This window comes from Vanrija albida (assembly GCF_041260175.1).
Source record: "Vanrija albida strain AlHP1 chromosome Unknown contig_5, whole genome shotgun sequence".
Lineage (NCBI taxonomy): Eukaryota > Fungi > Basidiomycota > Tremellomycetes > Trichosporonales > Trichosporonaceae > Vanrija > Vanrija albida.
In genome coordinates this window covers 2,343,870-2,361,364 of record NW_027191424.1, presented here as the reverse complement: position 1 = coordinate 2,361,364, position 17,495 = coordinate 2,343,870, and the positions used below count along the sequence as shown (strand labels likewise).

The 17,495-nt window shown below is 63.4% G+C and overlaps 9 protein-coding genes across 9 annotated transcripts; 4 read left to right on the top strand and 5 right to left on the bottom strand.

Annotated features, from left to right (window-relative positions):
* Positions 1-164: 164 nt before the first annotated feature.
* On the bottom strand, positions 165-1,585 carry Q8F55_007072 (uncharacterized protein; the record flags this gene model as incomplete). The annotated part of the gene is made up of 2 exons (XM_069355512.1): positions 165-1,091; positions 1,532-1,585. 2 exons carry the CDS (start codon positions 1,583-1,585, stop codon positions 165-167), a joined length of 981 nt encoding a protein of 326 aa, XP_069207583.1.
* A 1,707-nt stretch (positions 1,586-3,292) lies between these two features.
* Q8F55_007071 (uncharacterized protein) lies at positions 3,293-4,423 on the top strand (the record flags this gene model as incomplete). Its single annotated transcript, XM_069355511.1, has 8 exons — positions 3,293-3,344; positions 3,405-3,428; positions 3,483-3,490; positions 3,528-3,615; positions 3,652-3,865; positions 3,956-4,196; positions 4,294-4,336; positions 4,374-4,423. 8 exons carry the CDS (start codon positions 3,293-3,295, stop codon positions 4,421-4,423), a joined length of 720 nt encoding a protein of 239 aa, XP_069207582.1.
* Positions 4,424-5,361: 938 nt separating this feature from the next.
* Positions 5,362-8,671, top strand: CCC2 (Cu(2+)-transporting P-type ATPase; the record flags this gene model as incomplete). Its single annotated transcript, XM_069355510.1, has 3 exons — positions 5,362-5,601; positions 5,685-5,920; positions 5,956-8,671. 3 exons carry the CDS (start codon positions 5,362-5,364, stop codon positions 8,669-8,671), a joined length of 3,192 nt encoding a protein of 1,063 aa, XP_069207581.1.
* A 129-nt stretch (positions 8,672-8,800) lies between these two features.
* dpp4 (Dipeptidyl peptidase 4) lies at positions 8,801-11,574 on the bottom strand (the record flags this gene model as incomplete). Its single annotated transcript, XM_069355509.1, has 3 exons — positions 8,801-9,159; positions 9,206-11,243; positions 11,296-11,574. 3 exons carry the CDS (start codon positions 11,572-11,574, stop codon positions 8,801-8,803), a joined length of 2,676 nt encoding a protein of 891 aa, XP_069207580.1.
* A 345-nt stretch (positions 11,575-11,919) lies between these two features.
* On the top strand, positions 11,920-12,578 carry aps2 (AP-2 complex subunit sigma; the record flags this gene model as incomplete). Its single annotated transcript, XM_069355508.1, has 6 exons — positions 11,920-11,943; positions 11,983-12,042; positions 12,079-12,150; positions 12,195-12,315; positions 12,385-12,437; positions 12,477-12,578. 6 exons carry the CDS (start codon positions 11,920-11,922, stop codon positions 12,576-12,578), a joined length of 432 nt encoding a protein of 143 aa, XP_069207579.1.
* A 302-nt stretch (positions 12,579-12,880) lies between these two features.
* Positions 12,881-13,373, bottom strand: COX23 (Mitochondrial copper homeostasis protein; the record flags this gene model as incomplete). Its single annotated transcript, XM_069355507.1, has 5 exons — positions 12,881-12,910; positions 12,954-12,998; positions 13,031-13,105; positions 13,150-13,170; positions 13,254-13,373. 5 exons carry the CDS (start codon positions 13,371-13,373, stop codon positions 12,881-12,883), a joined length of 291 nt encoding a protein of 96 aa, XP_069207578.1.
* Positions 13,374-13,579: 206 nt separating this feature from the next.
* Positions 13,580-14,790, top strand: Q8F55_007066 (uncharacterized protein; the record flags this gene model as incomplete). Its single annotated transcript, XM_069355506.1, has 12 exons — positions 13,580-13,632; positions 13,666-13,690; positions 13,731-13,753; positions 13,788-13,810; positions 13,850-13,921; positions 13,961-14,255; positions 14,302-14,313; positions 14,350-14,375; positions 14,414-14,519; positions 14,554-14,630; positions 14,665-14,724; positions 14,768-14,790. 12 exons carry the CDS (start codon positions 13,580-13,582, stop codon positions 14,788-14,790), a joined length of 795 nt encoding a protein of 264 aa, XP_069207577.1.
* Positions 14,791-14,928: 138 nt separating this feature from the next.
* On the bottom strand, positions 14,929-15,722 carry QCR7 (Cytochrome b-c1 complex subunit 7, mitochondrial; the record flags this gene model as incomplete). Its single annotated transcript, XM_069355505.1, has 4 exons — positions 14,929-15,021; positions 15,072-15,191; positions 15,448-15,595; positions 15,691-15,722. The coding sequence occupies 4 exons, from the start codon at positions 15,720-15,722 to the stop codon at positions 14,929-14,931; spliced, it is 393 nt and encodes a 130-aa protein (XP_069207576.1).
* A 668-nt stretch (positions 15,723-16,390) lies between these two features.
* On the bottom strand, positions 16,391-17,056 carry Q8F55_007064 (mitochondrial 54S ribosomal protein mL59; the record flags this gene model as incomplete). The annotated part of the gene is made up of 3 exons (XM_069355504.1): positions 16,391-16,438; positions 16,494-16,800; positions 16,845-17,056. 3 exons carry the CDS (start codon positions 17,054-17,056, stop codon positions 16,391-16,393), a joined length of 567 nt encoding a protein of 188 aa, XP_069207575.1.
* Positions 17,057-17,495: the final 439 nt, after the last annotated feature.

Sequence of the window (17,495 nt, the reverse complement as noted above, 5' to 3'; positions counted from 1 at the left end):
GGGTATAGAGCGAAGAAAGAATAAACATCATGAATGCCGGACATCCAATGTCCTTGGGAAAATAAACAGTCCATCAACGGATGATGTAATGGTAGTAGTATTGCGTACTGGTAAGGATACACGTGTAAAGCGCTCTGGCGCCGGCGCCGCCAACGCTAGACACTTTAGAAGGCCATGACGACGGCGAAGACAGCAGCGAGCGTGCCGGCAGCGGGAACACCGATGCGCTGGAGCGCACCCGAGCCAGTGTTGGCAGCAGCGTTGACACCAGCCTCGGCAGTGATGGCGTTGACAAAGGCGGCACCGCAAGTGTTGGTGATGGCGTCCCAGAGCTTGTTCTGGCCACCGAGGATGGGCGACTGAGCAAGACCAAGGGCGTAGGGCTGCTTCGACTCCCACGAGATGTACGAGACAAAGACCTCACGCGTGCAGGGAGTGCAGAGCTGGGCCTGCGAGAACGAGGGCTGGAGGAAGAGGAAGGGCAGGTTGGTTGACTGGTACGTCGTGGCGTTGGGGGTAACAATCGACGCGAGCTGGTTGGTCGCGGGGGCGCGGCCGATCAGCTCTGAGGTGCGCTTGCTAACCTGGCTGACGACGGTCGAGAAGAGGTCGAGGGGGACCTGGAGGTACGAGGGGAGAACCTCGGCGAGGTGAACAGTCGAGTTGGCAGGGCCCGTAGCAGGCTTGCCCGAGCCGGCGGCGGGCTTGGCGCCACCCTTCTGGATCTCCGAGACACAGTAGTTCTGGGTTCCCGAGTCGATGGCGCAGACGGCACCCTTCAGGGGGGTGAAGACGTAGAGCGCGTCGTAGACGGCAATGACGTCCTTGTTGCCCGAGGTAAGGTCCGAGTTGCACTGCGAGGCGAACTGGGAGAGCGCGTCACGGAGGGTCGCGTCGCAGCCCGAAGCCTTGCAGAGGGTAGCAAGAGTCGAGGCGACCTGCGAGCCAGAGGGAGCCGAACCCGAGGCGGGGTTGAACGAGTTGGTGGCAGTCAACAGGGGGTTAACACAGTTCTGGAGGGCAGAGTCCGAGTTGAGCGTGTTGAGGAAGGTCTGGCAGCCCTGCGAAGCCGACGAGGGAACGAGCGGCGACTGTGGTATTGTTAGCGGATGTTTGAATGCATGGGGTAGATGAGGCAGAGCCAGAGCTGGGCAGGGACAATGCGGCGCTGGCTGGCTGCAAACAGCCCTTTTGGCGTTGAGCCAGAGCCGCCGTCAAGGGGAACCGGGCGGCGGCTGGATCTGTGGTGCGCAGCCGACACTGTATGCACCACCACGCCAAGCAAGTGTCTGCCACGACAGCCCGGGACGCATATACAGAGCATCAAATGGAGCGCAGACGACGACAGCATGTGTCGCGTGCACACACACGTTGATGATCACCGGCCCGCGTCCCTCCCGTAAACGCCACGCGTGTGTGTTGGCCGCCGTCAGGAGGCGACTGGTTGGTTCCCTCCTGACCTTCCCTCATCACTCCGTGACACTTCCAAGTGCACCAGGCTCCGCCTTTCCTCGTATCCGTCCGTACTCACCGAGGCGGCGATGGCGACCGAGGCGAGGGTGAGGGTGGCAAGAGTGTACTTCATTGTTGATTTTTGAAGGACGTTGGGGGGGAAGGTGTTGAATTTAATGTTTGTTGATCCGCACTTTACAGTCGATTAGCAGTCGTGTGTTGTGAGGTTGAACCAAAGAATGTGCCGGCAGCTTGCAGCGAGCGTAGGGTCGTGCGGTCAAGAAGTGTCGGAGGGGGGATAGGACCGTCGTCGAGACGAGGAAGATGTAATGAGGAGTAGGAGTAGAGTAGAGAGCAAAGATGGAGTGTTGTTGGTGTAAAACGAGTGGCAGGCGAGTTGTATGGAGCAGAGCAGAGCAGAGCAGCAGCAGAGCTTGAAGGGATGGAAAAAGGGGGGACCGGGGGTGGGTGAGTCAAGGTCCTTGCTGGGCGGGGCTGGGTGGGTCGTTCGGGTGGCTGTGGCGGCGGCGGCAGCAGTAACGGCGGTACTCGCGGCAGGCGGCAGGCGGAGGGAGGCGGAACAAGTCCTTGTTGGGCCTTGCAGGCGCGCGTACGGCAAGCAGGGAAGACGGGGTGGTAGTAGGCAAAGAGGGACAATGGCCAGTGCCTTGGGACATGTCAATGGGCAACGAGTGGTGGTGCGCGCCGTGGTGCGGCCCCTGAGCGGGCTAGCGGGTCTGTGCGCGTGCAGCGCGCGTGGGGGGGGACGCGCCTTGTGTATTTACCCTGAGCCCGATCCGGTAATGGCCCCTGCACCCCCTTTTATTTGACAGGCGCCAGGCGGTCTGCGCGCGCCGCGTCCCCGCCGCGGCAAACTTTCAGGGGCCTTTGACACTGGGGTGGGGGTCGTTGTTTGGTCGAGTTTTGCCTCTTGTGTCGTGGTGCAAGTGGCATGCGACGCACCCCCAAATGAACCACCCAGCCAAAAGGAAGGAAGGCAGGCAGGACGGGGGAAGGAGGAGATCGGCAGCAGAATTGGCAGCTAGAGAAGCCACGCATGGGCCTGGCCACGTACCGCGAGCCCTTCAGCCCTGCCCAGCCCAGCACAAGAATGAGATCGGGCACGGCGGATCCATGCGCTTACCATGTTGCTGGTCGCTGCAGGTCGCTGCTGCTGTCGCCGGGGAACCCGGGACTTGATTTCGAGGGTGGCTCGGGCTCATGACTCGTCGGTGTCTGCTGCTTCTGGAAGGATATAGAGACATTGCATCACGACGCATTGGCCTCGGTATCATGGCAGACGACTGGAGCAAGGTTTGCGGCCCCAATGGTCTCCGCAAGGGCCTCGAGCAGCTCGCAATAAAGGCGGCGGTAGGTCGCCACGAGGAGCAAGGAGCGCGAAGCGCGCGAGGGGTTAAGAGGCATGACCATAAACAACGGGGACTTGGCAAAGCCGGCTACACCCCAACTGCATCCATTGCACTCGAGCACTCCTCGCCCCGCTGTTGTATATCCAGACACCAAGGACTTGGCAACTGACTGGTGGACAGACTGCCAACTGCCAAGCTGGCGCGACTCGTTCCAAAAGACCATTGCGCCAGCCTAATTGGCCTGTCAACTTTTGCCCCCTCGCCATTGTCCAATCCTAATGGCAGCCTAATCTCCCCATTGCAAAAGGTTTAAACACGATCCCAGCAAATGACGTCGTTGGAATCACACTGCCGCCGGGTGGGGGAAGGCACAACTCCCACCCTAGCAGTCACCAACGACGTAGTCGCAGACACTACACACAATCCATCTCTCCACCGCACTCACTCCCACTCACACTGCAGCACTTACAATGGGCGGAGGTGAAAAGAAGCGCATGCCGAGGGTCTACCTCATCCGCCACGGTTAGTAACCTGCGCCTGGGGGTGGTGCGCAAAAGCTGCTTCTTGCTGATCAGCTCACAGGCGAGACCGAGTGGTCCATCAACGGTGAGTAGAGTCGTGCTGTGTTTATTGAGCTTGTACACCCGCTGATACTCCCAGGCCGCCACGTAAGCTGACAAACCGGGTTACACCAGCTGATCCCAGACCGGCGTGTCCGACATCCCGCTCACGGCCAACGGCGAGAAGGTCATCAAGGAGGCCGGCCCGCGCATCGTCGGCGAGGGCGACGACAGTGGGTGTGTGACTGGTGGACGCTGCTGACACTCAGAGCTCATCCACCCCAAGTTCCTGAGGCACATCTTTGTGTCGCCCCGCAAGCGCGCGCGCCGCACGTTTGAGCTCATGTTCGGCGACGACCTGCCCGACCAGTGTGCCGTCGAGACTGTGCCCGAGGTCGCCGAGTGGGACTACGGCAAGTACGAGGGCTGGTTGACCAAGGACATCCGCAAGGACCACCCCGGATGGGAGATTTGGAAGGACGGGTGGGTCGTGGTGTGGCCGTGACTGGCGGGGACGGTGACGTCTCCCCTGGCACTATGTCGGCGCACCTATGGGCGCAGCTAACGTTGCAGCTGCCCTCCCGGCGAGACCCCCGGCGAGACGCCCGAGCAGATGACGGCGCGTGTCGACGGTGTCATTGCGCGCATCCGCAAGATCCACGCCGAGGCAAAGAACACCTCGCCCAACCCCGACAGCGTGGAGAACGGCGACGTGATCATCTTCTCCCACGGCCACTTCACCCGCGCCTTCATTGCCCGCTGGTGCAACTTCCCCATCGCCGCCGGGTACCACTTCTCGGCGGACCCTGGAGGAGTGAGTGGGGTGTGCACCTGGGATCGCTGCGTGCAGGCGCCTTCGGGTCGGCGCGCGCACCGACGTACCGGTGATAGTATAGTGCTGACTCGAGCAGCTTGCCGTGCTTGGATACCAGCACTTCAACCTCAACGAGCCTTGTGAGTGCCGTGTTCGGTGACAGAGCTAACGCCACAGCCCTTCTCGGTCTCAACTGGTACACCGAGGAGCAGCTCAAGGCGCGATAATCGTCCGGCTTGAGCACCAAGGCGGATCCGACAAGTCGTGCCGTAGACGCTCTCGTACATGGATGTGTATAAGCAGATGCACCGTGCGTAGATTGCAGATGTCGCACCCCTCGGCCCGGCCGAACCGCAGCAGCCACAGCCTATCCAAAGTCTTGCAGCAAAGCCAGGGGGATTATCGGCTTTGAGCCATGACAAAAATCCTGCAACTGGCCCCTTGTATTTGATGCCGTCGGTGCAGTTACTTATCAGATTAGTCGAGACCCACTGTCTCCTTGAAGCCCCGTGATGCTGCTGCTGCACGCCCGGGAAGACCGGGGCACGGGGAGCATGGGACCTCGAGGTCGTGCACTGTTTACGCTGTTGTCAACGTCGAGGAGGCAGTGTGAGAGACCGCCGCTGTGCAGCGGAACGGAGCGGCAATGCAACTCTAAACTGCTGATGCATACTTGTGTCTCTGCTGGTCGTCAAGGTTTTGTAGAGCGGAGGCGGCGCACTGCCTAAGTCGGCCGAAGAATACGGGTCGCATAGGCCGGGCCCAAATTTGAATAGAAAGGAAGGCACAACCAGTCAAGTTCTGACTGACGCGACCGACGAAACGCCCGGAGGGAAGGCCAAGGGGGAACAACCCCGCAGCCCAGCGAGTGCACATGGGTCGGTTTCCACTCGCCGACTTTGTCAGCGCTCTTAGACTGGTACAGCAACGGACGACGACGACGACGCCGGCGGTCAAAGTCGAACAGTCACACATCTCCCTCTTGTACCATTACACTTCCCTTCATTCAGAAACAGCCCGCGTTCGCGACTCCTTGCCCTCCCCGCCACCCCGCGTCGCGCACGGCACATTTCACTCCCGGTCCACGACCGGTGACGACCACCGCGTCCAGTCACTAGTCACCCAGGGCGACTCGTCCGACAACAATCACACAACCACTACCACGATGGCTGCGCCGGGCTCCTTCCACCGGAGACGCGACTCGTCCGTCTCCGACATGGCCGCCAGTATCATCAGCGGGCTCACATCGCCCATCAACGCGCTGCTCAAGCTCCCCGGCAGCCCGAGGACAAGAGGGTTCGACAGCCACGTCAAGCTCCTCGACTCGGGCGACACCGAGCCGTCGTCCGTCTTCCTCGACGACGGGCTCACCAAGCGCGTAGAGCTGACAGTCGGGGGCATGACAGTGAGTGGCTTCCGTCATGGGCTGGGTGGCGTCAGCCCGCCGGCCGACGGTCGCACAGAGCGCGATGCTGACATAGATTGCAGTGCGGTGCATGCGTCGCTTCGATCGAGGGCCAGCTCAAAGCCCTCGACGGCATCAAGAGCGTGCAGGTCTCGTTACTGGCCGAGCGCGCCGTGGTCGAGTATGACCCCGAGTTTGTCGACGGCAAGGGGCAGCGCTGGACGGACGCGCGCATCGCAGAGGAGATTGAGGACGTCGGGTTCGACGCCGAGGTCGTGGCCAAGAGCGCGGTGCTGAGCGTCGAGCTGCTCGTCTACGGGTGGGTCGGAATGTGGGATGCGGCTGACAGTACAGGCTCGACGACGTGTCGCTCGCACCACAAGTCATCCGCGAGGTGTCGTCGTGCGCAGGCGTCAGCGACGCAGAGTACGACCCGCCCTACGACCGCCTCGCGTTCCTCTACACGCCCCGCCTGTCGTCGCTGCGCTCAATCGTCGACCACGTCGCGGCAGTGTTCCCAAACTTGTCGTTCATCCCCTCGTCGAGCGAAAACGACTCGCAGCTCGCATCGTTGAAGAAGTACCGTGAAACAGCACTCTGGAGACGGACCTTCATCCTGTGCGCCGCCTTCGCCGTGCCAAACTTCATCGTGGGCATGATGCACATGTACCTCCCCTTCCTGGGCTGGACCCAGATCAAGCTGTGGACAGGCATCTACCTCGGCAACGTCGTCTGCCTGTTCCTCACCATCCCGGTCCAGTGCTTCCTCGCCAAGTCGTTCTACATCAAGGCGTACAGCTCGCTCAAGCACGGCTCGGCGACAATGGACGTGCTCGTGGTTCTCGGTACGACCGCCGCGTTCGTCTACTCGGTCCTGTCCATGTTCTTCGCCCAGTTCTCGTCCAACCCTGACCACAAACCCCAAGTCTTCTTCGACACGTCGACCATGCTCATCATGTTTGTTTCGCTCGGTCGCTATATCGAGAACATGGCCAAGGGCAAGACGTCAGCCGCTCTGACCGACCTCATGGCCCTGACGCCGTCCTCGGCGACTATTTTCGTCGACCCTACAGACTTTGAGGCTGGAAGCAAGACGCGCAAGATTCCCACAGAGCTCGTCCAGGTGGACGACGTTGTGCTCGTCGTCCCGGGAGAGAAGATTGCCGCCGACGGCGTTGTCATCTCGGGATCCTCGTCGGTCGACGAGTCGATGGTCACGGGCGAGTCCATGACTATCGCCAAGGGTGTTGGCGACCAGGTCATTGGCGGCACCGTCAATGGCCTCGGCACCATCACCTTCCGCGTCACCGGCGCCGGCTCTGACACGACACTGGCCCACATTGTCACTCTCGTCCATGAGGCGCAGACCTCCAAGGCTCCTATTCAGGCCTTTGCCGACCGCATCGCTGGCATCTTTGTGCCCATCGTCATCTCGCTCGCCCTCGCTACCTTCTTCGCCTGGATGGCTGTCGCCATGTTCAAGCACCACCTCCCCGCGGCGTTCAGTGCTCCCGGAGCGTCTAAGTTTGGGGTGTGCCTCAAGCTCTGTATCTCGGTCATCGTCGTTGCCTGCCCCTGTGCTCTCGGCCTCTCAACTCCAACCGCTGTCATGGTCGGCACTGGTGTTGGCGCCCAGAACGGCATCCTTATCAAGGGCGGCAAGGCCCTCGAAGCGTGTCAGGACGTCAAGATTGTCGTCCTCGACAAGACTGGCACTGTTACCACCGGAAAGATGGTCGTGTCGGATGTCAAGTGGGCCCGTGGCAACTCGCCAACGACCGAGTCTGGCCTTACCAGCTCCGAGGCTCTCAGCTTGACCAGCGCCGCGCCTCCCCTCCAGCGCCACGCCATCCTGTCCCTCATCGCGCTCTCAGAGTCTCGCTCCGAGCACCCTATCGCCGTCGCGGTTGCGTCTTACGGCCGTGAGGCATTGTCTGATGCCGGCCTGTCTCCTCCGGCTGGCGAGGTCCTCGACTTCGAGTCGGTCCCTGGTGAGGGTATCGAGGCCACGGTCCGCATGCACGGCCGCGAGGAGCGTATTCGTCTCGGCAAGCCCAGCTACATTTTGGCGTCTGGAAACGGCAAGGCGGCCGAGGCTGGGTTGAGCGCCCTCCCTGGTGCCCTGCAGCGCTTCGAGTCTGAGCAGAGCGCTGAGGCAAGGATGGTCGTGTTTGTGTCTATCGTTCGTGACGGCGAGGCCATTCCCGTCCTCTCGCTCGCTCTCGCCGACACGCCCAAGCCGACGTCTACCCAGGCCATCGCTGCCCTCCGCGGCATGGGCGTCCGCGTCGCTCTCCTCAGCGGAGACAGCGAGGCGACTACCCGCGCGGTCGCCCGTGCCGTCGGCATTGACGAGGACGAGGTGTACGCCGGCGTCAGCCCCAAGGGCAAGGCCGTCATCGTGCGCGACCTGCAGGCCACGGGCAACGTCGCCATGGTCGGCGACGGAATCAACGACTCGCCCGCTCTCGTCGCCGCTTCTCTCGGTATCGCTCTGGGCTCCGGCACCTCGGTGGCCATGGAAGCCGCCGACGTCGTGCTCATGCGCAGCGACCTGCTCGACGTCGTCGCCGCGCTCGACCTCGGCCGGGCCATCTTCTCCAAGATCAAGGCCAACCTGCTCTGGGCGTGCTGCTACAACGTCTTCATGATCCCGCTCGCCATGGGCATCCTCCTGCCCTGGGGCATCCACCTGCACCCGATGATGGCCGCGCTCGCCATGGCCTTTTCCTCCGTGTCGGTCGTGCTCTCGTCACTCACGCTCAAGTGGTGGCGCCGGCCACGCAGCTCGGTCCCGCCCGGCGAGCACTACGAGCGTGGCGGCATCAACCGCGGCATGGCCGAGTTCCGCGCCGCACGCGTCGCTGCCATGGCGTCGGCCAAGAACGTCGCGGCCGACGTCATCAACGCCGCGCGCCGCGTCCCCGCGCTCTCCGGCCTCATTGACCGCACCCCGCTCTCGCGCGTTGGCGGCTCGCGCCGCGCCGTCGTCTCGCTCGACGAGTACGAGGCCGTGCCGCTCACATCCGAGTCGGAGCCACCCAGCCGGCCACTCACCTCGATGGTGTAGGCGGCGTCTTAGTAGATCTCATAGTTTGTTGGTTGCATGTATTCCGAGCATTCTTGACACCCACCCACACCGCCTGCACGTCACTGCTGATGGATACATGTCTCTACGGGATACTCTATGGCTCATGCGCTAGTGCTGCACGTTGCCCCCGTGGCCCCACTTCTCCTTCAGGTAGTCTGTCATCCACTCGTACACCTCGCGGTTTCCGCCGCGCGTCGTAATCGAGTGGTCCGAGTCGGTAAAGATGCGCATGCGCCAGCCGCGCACCTTCTCCTGCGTGAGCTTGTCGACCAGCGAGGCCGTGTTGGCAAAGTGGACGTTGTCGTCGCCGGTCCCGTGGGCGAGGAGCAGGTCGAGCCCGTTAAAGTTGGTCACGTTGGTCACGGCCGTGCGGTCGTAGCCCTCCTTGTTGGCCTCGGGTGTGTTCATGTAGCGCTCGGTGTAGACCGAGTCGTAGTACCGCCAGTCGGTGACGGGGGCGACGGCCACTGCGTCGTTAGCTGGGCCGAGGCAGAAGAACGTGCAGCTACTCACTGCCAAGGTTGAACAGGTCCGACTTGGCCTCGAGCGTCTTGAGGGTCATGAAGCCGCCATAGCTCCAGCCCCAGATGCCCACGCGGCTGCGGTCAATGTACTTGCGCTTGATGAGCTCGCGCGCGGCCGCGATCTGGTCCTCGACCTCTGCGTGGCCCAGGTTGTCGCGGATCGGGTTGCGCAGCTGGCGGCCCTTGAAGCCGGTGCCGCGGCCGTCGATGCGCACGATGATGTACTTTTGCTCGCAGGCCAGGAACGTGTGCCAGTCGCGGCGGAACGCGTTCGACACCTTTTGCGAGTACGGCCCGCCGTACACCTCGATCAGGAGCGGGTACTTTTTCCTGCCCGACGTGTCAATGTTGGGCGGCCACGTCTCCTGGACATTGAGGTCGTTCCCGTTGATGGCAAAGGTCGTGCGCGTCTCGATCGGCCGATGGAACTCCGAGATGGTCGTGTTGAGCGCGGCATTGTCCTCGAGCAGCAGGTCGAACCCGCCCTCGCCAATCTGGATGACACGCTGCCACGGCACGTTCGGACCGCGGTACGTGAGGCTGTAGTAGCCCGCCTTGGGCGAGAAGCTCACGTCGTAGTAGCCTGGCGCCGACGTGTCGGTCAGCGCGACCGACGTCGCCTCGTACGCGACGAGCGAGGTGGTGGTAGGGAGGTTGACCGAGTGGACGTGCCTGTCGATGGAGGGGTTGGCAGCCGTGTAGAACACGGTGCCAGTCTCCTCGTGCAGGCCGTTGATCTTGGTCACCTCCCACTCGCCCGACGTGATCCAGATCGGCTCGGTGGCGTTGATCGGCATGAAGAGCGCAATGTGGTCATACCCGTCCTTGGGCACAATGTCGAGGTATCCCTCGATAGGCGCCTTAACGGGGAGCGCGTTCTGGCCGTGGTCGATCCAGCCATCATCGCCCTCCTCGCCCTCCTTGCCGAGCTTGCGGACGACCTGGCCCTCGGCCTTGCCGCCGGTGAAGACGACAACCTGGCCAACCCGCGCGGCGCGGTCAATCTCCTTGACAATCAGGCCGTCGTCGGCGACCCACGCAACCTCCACAATAATGCGGTCCTTCTGCTCCATCTCGCCGGGCCAGTGGAGGACCTGCTTGGATGCGGCGAGTGTGGCCTTGTTGAGGTACGATCTCAGCGAGAAAGTGTGCACCGCAGTGATCGGGTTGGGCGTCCCGGGCTTGGGGTAGCGCATGGGCAGCTCCTTGAGGTACGGGTTGACTGCAAACGCGTCGTCGGTGGGGTTGTAGTACTGGAGCTTGAACTCCTTGACCTCGGTCTCGTTGCTGCGCAGGAAGGCGATCATCTCCGAGTTGGGCGACCACCAGAGGGCAAAGTCGGTCTGGAACACCTCCTCCTCGTACACCCAGTCTGGCACGCCGTTGAACACCACGGCCGAGCCGTCATTGGTAACGCGGATAGGCGTGGGCGTGGTCTGCACCAGCTCGGCGTCGGGGACGACATACAGGTCGTTCTCGTGCACGAGGGCAATCGCGTGGCCTGTGGGCGACCACTTGACGTACGATACGGCCGGGACCTCTGCAGGCGCCCACAGCGCAAACGTCTTCTTGCTCGACAAGCGGTGGACGTAGTAGTTGGCGTGGAACGAGTGCCGCCACTGCTTCTTGGTGTTGGCGCGGAAGAGGACATACTTGGCGTCAGCCGACAGCTGCCATCCGTCCCAGTGCAGCTTCTCGCCCGTCGCGGGGTCCGTGACGTCGTCGGCGGCGACGAGAATCCGCGTCTTGTTCTCGGCACCGACTGTCCCGAGCACAATGTTATTCGTCGCAGCGTCGATCTCAGAGTACGTCCCGTCGGCCGCCTCCTTGACCCAGGCGAGGTGCTTGAAGTGGGGGCTAAACGTGCCGTTGAACACATGGTCCATTGTGATGTGCCGGTTGCCATTCTTGACCATGTACGAGGGGGTCGAGTAGCCCGAGGCTGCGAGGATGCCAATGGCAGCCGCGCCGATCACGATGAAGATGAGCACTGCAAGGATCTTGCGCGACTTCTTGCGCGGGCGGAGCTGAGCGAGCGTCAGCGAGCGACCGAGCGAGTCCCCATCACACGCCACATACCCGTCTCGGCTCGACCGGGAAGCCGATACCGTCCTCGTCGACGTCGGCGTCATCGTCGCGCTCGCCCTGGCTGAAGCGCGCGGCAGAAGCCTTCTCGTCAAACGGGTCGGCGTCGAGCGTGTCGCGGTAGACAATGTCCGAGCCCGAACCGACGCTGTCGGTCGAGTGCCGGTACGGCGGGGGCGGTGCGCGGGGCGACGAGCCCGAGGCCGAGGGCTCGGCGTGGTGGTCGATGCTCGGGCGCTCGTCGCCGGGCAGGGCGTCGTACTGCGCCGACATTGTGATGGTGGTGAGAGCGTTAGCTCGAGCGGTTGCGATGGCGATGGGAATGAAATGGCCCGTCTGAGCCTAAGTGAGCTTGGCTGTCGTCGCGTGGTGCCGAGTGAATCGCCATCGCCATTCCCCGTGCCCAGGGACGAGCAAGCAACGTCGTCACTCACGCCGGCGGCTCGCGACTCTGACTCATTGCATCTGCTCTACTCTACTCGCCCGGCTCGTTCATCATCTACAGCATATCCTAGCATCGAGCGCACACGCAGACACGACAGCAGCCAGCAAGTCGCTTGAAGCGCGTTCCTTCAACCCCTTGCATCCGCCCCACGCCTCCCCACCCCCCTCCCCACCATGATCAAGTTCATCCTCGTGCAGGTAAGCACTTGCTCTTCACCCTCCTCCTAACACCCGCAGAACCGCCAAGGCAAGACACGGCTGTCCAAGTGGTATGTCCCATTTGCCGACGACGAGAAGGTGGGTACCCAAGGTCTTCCTCCGCTCACCCACCAGGTCAGGATACGTGGCGAGGTGCACCGTCTCATCGCGCCCCGCGACCAGAAGTACCAGTCCAACTTTGTCGAGGTGAGCTGGCGGCTTGTGGTTCGTGGCACAGCTGACACGCCCAGTTCCGTAACGAGAAGATTGTGTACCGCCGCTACGCGGGCCTCTTCTTCTGCGTGTGTGTCGACTCGAACGACTCGGAGCTGGCGTACCTCGAGGCGATCCACCTGTTTGTCGAGGTGCTGGGTGCGTGGGCGGCGTGGGCGGCGTGGGCTTGGAGCGATGCCGATAAGACGAGTCACTGACGCACCCCAGACGCCTTCTTCCAGAACGTTTGCGAGCTCGACCTCGTCTTCTCGTTCTACAAGGTGAGTTGCGATCCCGTGCTTGAGTCAGCTCACACCCAGGTCTACGCCATCCTCGACGAAGTGTTCCTCGCGGGAGAGATCGAGGAGACGAGCAAGCAGGTCGTGCTCGACCGCCTCGACTACCTCGAGAAGCTCGAGTAGGTGTGACCGTGACCGATGACGATCCGATATCCTGGCGGCTCGCCAAGCCGGCCCACGCTATGCAATGTTGTACTATGCTGCGGCTTTGTTGGTGTGCAGGCTCCGAGTGCTAAGTAGTGCTGCATGTGCGCTGCGCGCGAGTACAATGTGTTATGTGGCCTCGGGGCGGCGTTGTGTCGGCGGCCCCGTCCTTCTCCCTGCGCCTTGGCCAGTCTGCCTCCTCTGCCTCTTCACACCGTCTCGCTCGGCCTCGCCTCCGTGCCTCCTCTCCCCGCTCCGCTGCAGCCCAGAGCCCCACCCCCTCAATAGCCACTTTTCCGATCCGCCTTGCGCTGCTCAAGCTGCCGTCAGCGCTGCCCACGACCCCCGACCCACCCATTTCGCCTTGCACTCGCGATACGCCTTGAAGTACTCGTAGCACTGGGGTCAGCGCTGCACGCACACGCACCCACCTCGCCCTTGTTGTACCGCGTCTGCTCGAGGCACTGCAGCGAGGCCTTGGAGGCTTTCTCGCAGGGGTCGGAGAACTGGCCGTCAGCGGCGGCCACACACGCGCTGCCAGAGAACACACCTTGCTGACCGTCTTGTGGCTCTGCGCTCGTCAGCGACAACGACACTGGTAGAGCTCTCGGCGGTGCGCCCGCGTGCGAGCCCCGCCCCGCCCGCCTAACCCACCTGGTGCACCTTGAACTTCTCCTTGTAGTCCTCGGGCTCGCGCAGGTCGTCGCTCGGCGGCTTGGGACGGTACTCGAGCGGCGTACGCGACGTGCTGGGCGGGACGGGGGTTGCGGCCATTGTGCTGTGCGTGAGGTTGCGTTGCAGACGAGAGATGAGGAAGCAGGCCGAGTTGAGCCTTTTCGGCGACGGCGTCGGCCAACGAGCGCGAGCGCCCAGTGCGGGGCCCACGAATGTCCGCTCGCTCGCTCCCACCCAGCTAGCAGCGACACTTGTCCATCGCCCACCACCCATTCCTCCCGCACACGACCAGCTCTATCAGCACCATGGGCTTCGAGGCCGTAGTCGCGACCATTGCGTCGGTCGGCATGGCCGTGGGGTGCGTGCGTGGTGCCGCCTGAGCTGACTCTAGCCCGCCGCTCGTCTACGTCGACCAGGTGGGTGGCCTGCGCCCAGCTCTCTACTCACCCATCGCAGGCACATAGCATTATCAAGAAGAGGTATGGTCGGCTCCCTGCACGCGCTCACACCCAGGGACTCGTCGGGCTTCTCTCACGGTGCGTTGGCGCCACCCTCGCCACCGGCTGACCCCCCAGACGTGTGCGGCGTCATCATCATCGCATGTACGATCCGCGTCTTCTTCTGGCTCGGCGAGCACTTTGAGACGCGTACGCGCCGGTTGCCTGCCCAGCTGACGCCGACCCCAGCACTCCTCGTGCAAGCCCTCCTCCTCATCATCTCGCAGCTCGCGCTCCTCTGGATATGCCTGTACTACTCGCCCTCGCGCAAGTCCAAGGCCGTCGAGCCTGACGAGGAGGCCGAGGGAGAGGAGACGGACCGCACGGCGTTCTTGCCGGAAGAGACGGCGCCCGACGCCGCGCCCGCATGGCGCCGCCCGTTCAACTTCTGGCAGTGGGAGAGCTTTGGCAGCTACATCGAGTTTGTGGCCGGCCTCATCGTCGTGCTCTCCGTCCTGCAGTTTGCCCTCGGCCGCTTCCGGTGGTGAGTGGGGGGCTGGGGCAGGTGTGCTGCATGTGCTGACGTCCAGGTACATTGACACGTGAGGCCTAACCCCCACCCGCGCCGCTGACCCCAGACTCGGCTACCTTGCGCTCACGATCGGTGAGGGGTGCCGCCGCCGCTCCGCTGACCGGCCCCAGAATCCACCCTCCCCGTCCCCCAGTTCATCTCAAACTTCCGCCGCAAGTCGTGCTACGGCTTCCGCTCGACGACCCTCGCCGGCTGGCTGTTTGGCGACACGTTCAAGTGGGCCCGAGGACTGGTGCAGCGCTGACAGCAGAACGGGCTACTACTTTATCCGCAACAACCCGCTCCAGTTCAAGGTGACCGGCATCATGACCATCTGCTGGGACATTGGTGCGTGTGCCTCGCGCCCCCGCGCTGACCCCAGGCGTCCTCACCCAGAGGATATACTACGGCGCAGAGCCGCCCGCAAACACCGTGGCGCTAGGTGATGACGGCGCCGACGAGGCCAACAGGCTCTAACCCCATAGACGCGATTGGCGTGAGCTCGTGAGGCGAGGCGCGGCGCGGCGCGGCACGAGCCCGCGGCAGCAGCCGCTGCACCCATACACATGGATATCCGTTACGTTTTGTTTTTGCATAGGACGCAGTCTAGATTACACTGGGTGTGCTTTGTCTGCGCTGGTCGCGCTTACTTGCGGACGACCTCGACAGTGTCCCATGTGGCGCGCTCGGCGTCCTCACGGGCGACCTCCTCGACGAGGGGGGCGAGGTAGCGGACGTCCTGGGTGTGTTAGGGGGGGGGACAAGGCAACGCAGAGAAGCCACACTCACGTCCTCGGCCTTGACCCACTCGGCCTTGGGGAGGGGGCGGCGCATCAGGTCCTGCTGGAAGGCGACGCGGAAGCGGTAGACGCGGTCGTAGCCCTCGCGGGCGGAGAGGCGCGAGATGGCCTGGGGGTGTTAGGGGGGTTCGCCGCGGTGTGTTGTGGGCAGTGGGCAGTGGTCGCAAGTGCGCAACGGAAGTCGGGCACAACGCAAGTCGGGCACAACGTCACTGCCGCAGACTCGGCCGCAGTGTCCGTTCTGGGCTCCTCGACCTGTCCCTCTCCTCCTCGCCGACTCTGCTCCGCCCCTCCGAGCCACACTGCGCACCACCCCGCGCCCTCGCGCGCGGCAGCGCCGCACGCTCGGCGCTTCGCGGACCCACCTTCTCAACGTCGAGACGCTCCTCGATCAAGAGGTCGTCGTACTTGAGTCCGACCTTGCGGTGGCCAGCGGCGTTGGCGTACGCGTTGGCGATGGGGCGCAGCGAGTTGTACAGGCCGGCCGAGTAGGCCTTGATCTGCTTCGCGAAGCTGTGGTGTCGGGGGGGCGGGCGTCGAGGACGGTCGGAGCGGGGCGGGAGAAACGGCGTCAGCATGCCCAGGCAGGCCCGCGCGGCCGCACTCACGAGATGCCGAGGGGGCCGCCGAGGAGAACCATGGTGCTTGAGTGGTGGTGTGGTGGTGGTTGCGGTTGTTCAGTGCACTCTACGTCGGTCGTCGTCGGTGGTCGCTTCGCAGGTCGCAGGCGGGCGGCACCAGATGTCCTCCAATGCGTGCAAGTCTGTTGGCTGGCAAGGCTCGGGTCGGCGCGGACACCTGTCCCAGGGCGGAAGCGCAAGTGCCAACCTTGGCACGTGGCGGGAATTCGCCGGCGTTATGGGCGTGCAGCGGGCTGGTGATGTGCATCGCGCGTGTGGTGCATGCATGCATGTGTGTTGGTATGGGAGGGGTGGATACGAGCTCATGCATGGTGCTTTGGCGGGTTTGGATGCGAGCGCTGGCGTGGAGGGGAGGAAGAGGTATCGAGGCAGCCGGTCGAGGCTGTCAAGGTGTGGCATCTGCTTCGTTAGTCGAGGTCGCCTCGACGCCGTCGCTGATGGTGCGCGGGACAAGCGCCGCGTCTCGGCTCTGAGGGCCGCCTAGACCGCCTGCGACGAGAGGATTACCCTCCGGGCCGTACACACAACGCCCAGGACATCCCCGTGCCACAGTGGCAGCAGAGCTCGTCACACAACAACACTAACCACGCCCTCAACACCGCGCTGCCCCGACCCCCCGCACCCCCCCGCGATGCTACCACCCATGCATGATGCGTACAATGTGTCATTAGAAAGGAAGCGACGGCGTGATCTTGCGCCTCGCGTCGTCCTTGGTCTGCGAGCGTCAGCACACACTCCACCACCACGGCGCGCCGCCTCGCCCCGCTCACCTTCTTCCACTGCTCAATGCGCGCCGGCATGCCGTCGAGGCGCTCCTGGCGCTCCTGCACGCGGACCGGCTTCTCACGCTCGTGCTTCTTGCCCTTGAACATGCGCCTGCGCGAGCCGTACAGCCCCGGCGGCGTCGTCTCGGCCGGCACGACACCCTCCCACGTCACGATCGTGCCGTCCCTCCAGCGCACGGCCTTGGGCTCGTCGAGGCGGTTCAACGGCGACGGCGGCAGCGCCCACGCAGGGTACTCGGCCAGGAACTTCTTCTGCCTGCGCGGCGAGATGGGCACGGTCCAGGCGTCGGTGCTGTGGGGTCAGCTATGCTCGCGAGAATACCGTAGCCGACGCACTCGCTGACGCCGAGGAAGGGGTTGCGGATGCCGATGGGCCCAGTCGAGCCCTCTGGGCGCGCGGCGATGCTGCGCCGGATGAGGTTGTAGAGCGCGTCGGGCAGGTGCCTGGCCTCGACAAACTCGGGCAGCTGCTGGATCGGGCCTGATCCCGCCGACGCCGCCTTTGATGTCGACGCTGCTGTCGTGAGGAATCGCCGGGCCACGTTCATGGTGTGGGGGTGGTGTGAACGTCGATGTTGTCTGCTCTGGATGACTTCGTTCCGACTTTTGACATTCGCGACAACGGTCGTCGCCGGAGTGGCGGAGGGAGACGGAAGCAAATTCACCCACCATGACATCGGGCCAAGTTGTGGCCTGTGGCACGTTCATTGTGCCATTGCGCCATTGCAATGTAGGTTGTAGCTGTGCATTGTTGTAGTAACCGAGGGTCTACGGGGCTGGGCGCGGGGTGCATCGTGAGCTCGTGAGGCTAGTGAGGTGATCCTGTTCGACACTGGTGAAAGGAAGGATCCCCAACAACCAAGACCACCAACCCCCTGTATCCCTCGGACTGCCTCTGAAGCAGAAGACGCCCGCGAGGCAGCGTCAGTTAGGGCGCCGATGGCCTCTCCGTTGGGTATGTGATCCCATAGCCTCTTGCTACACCCC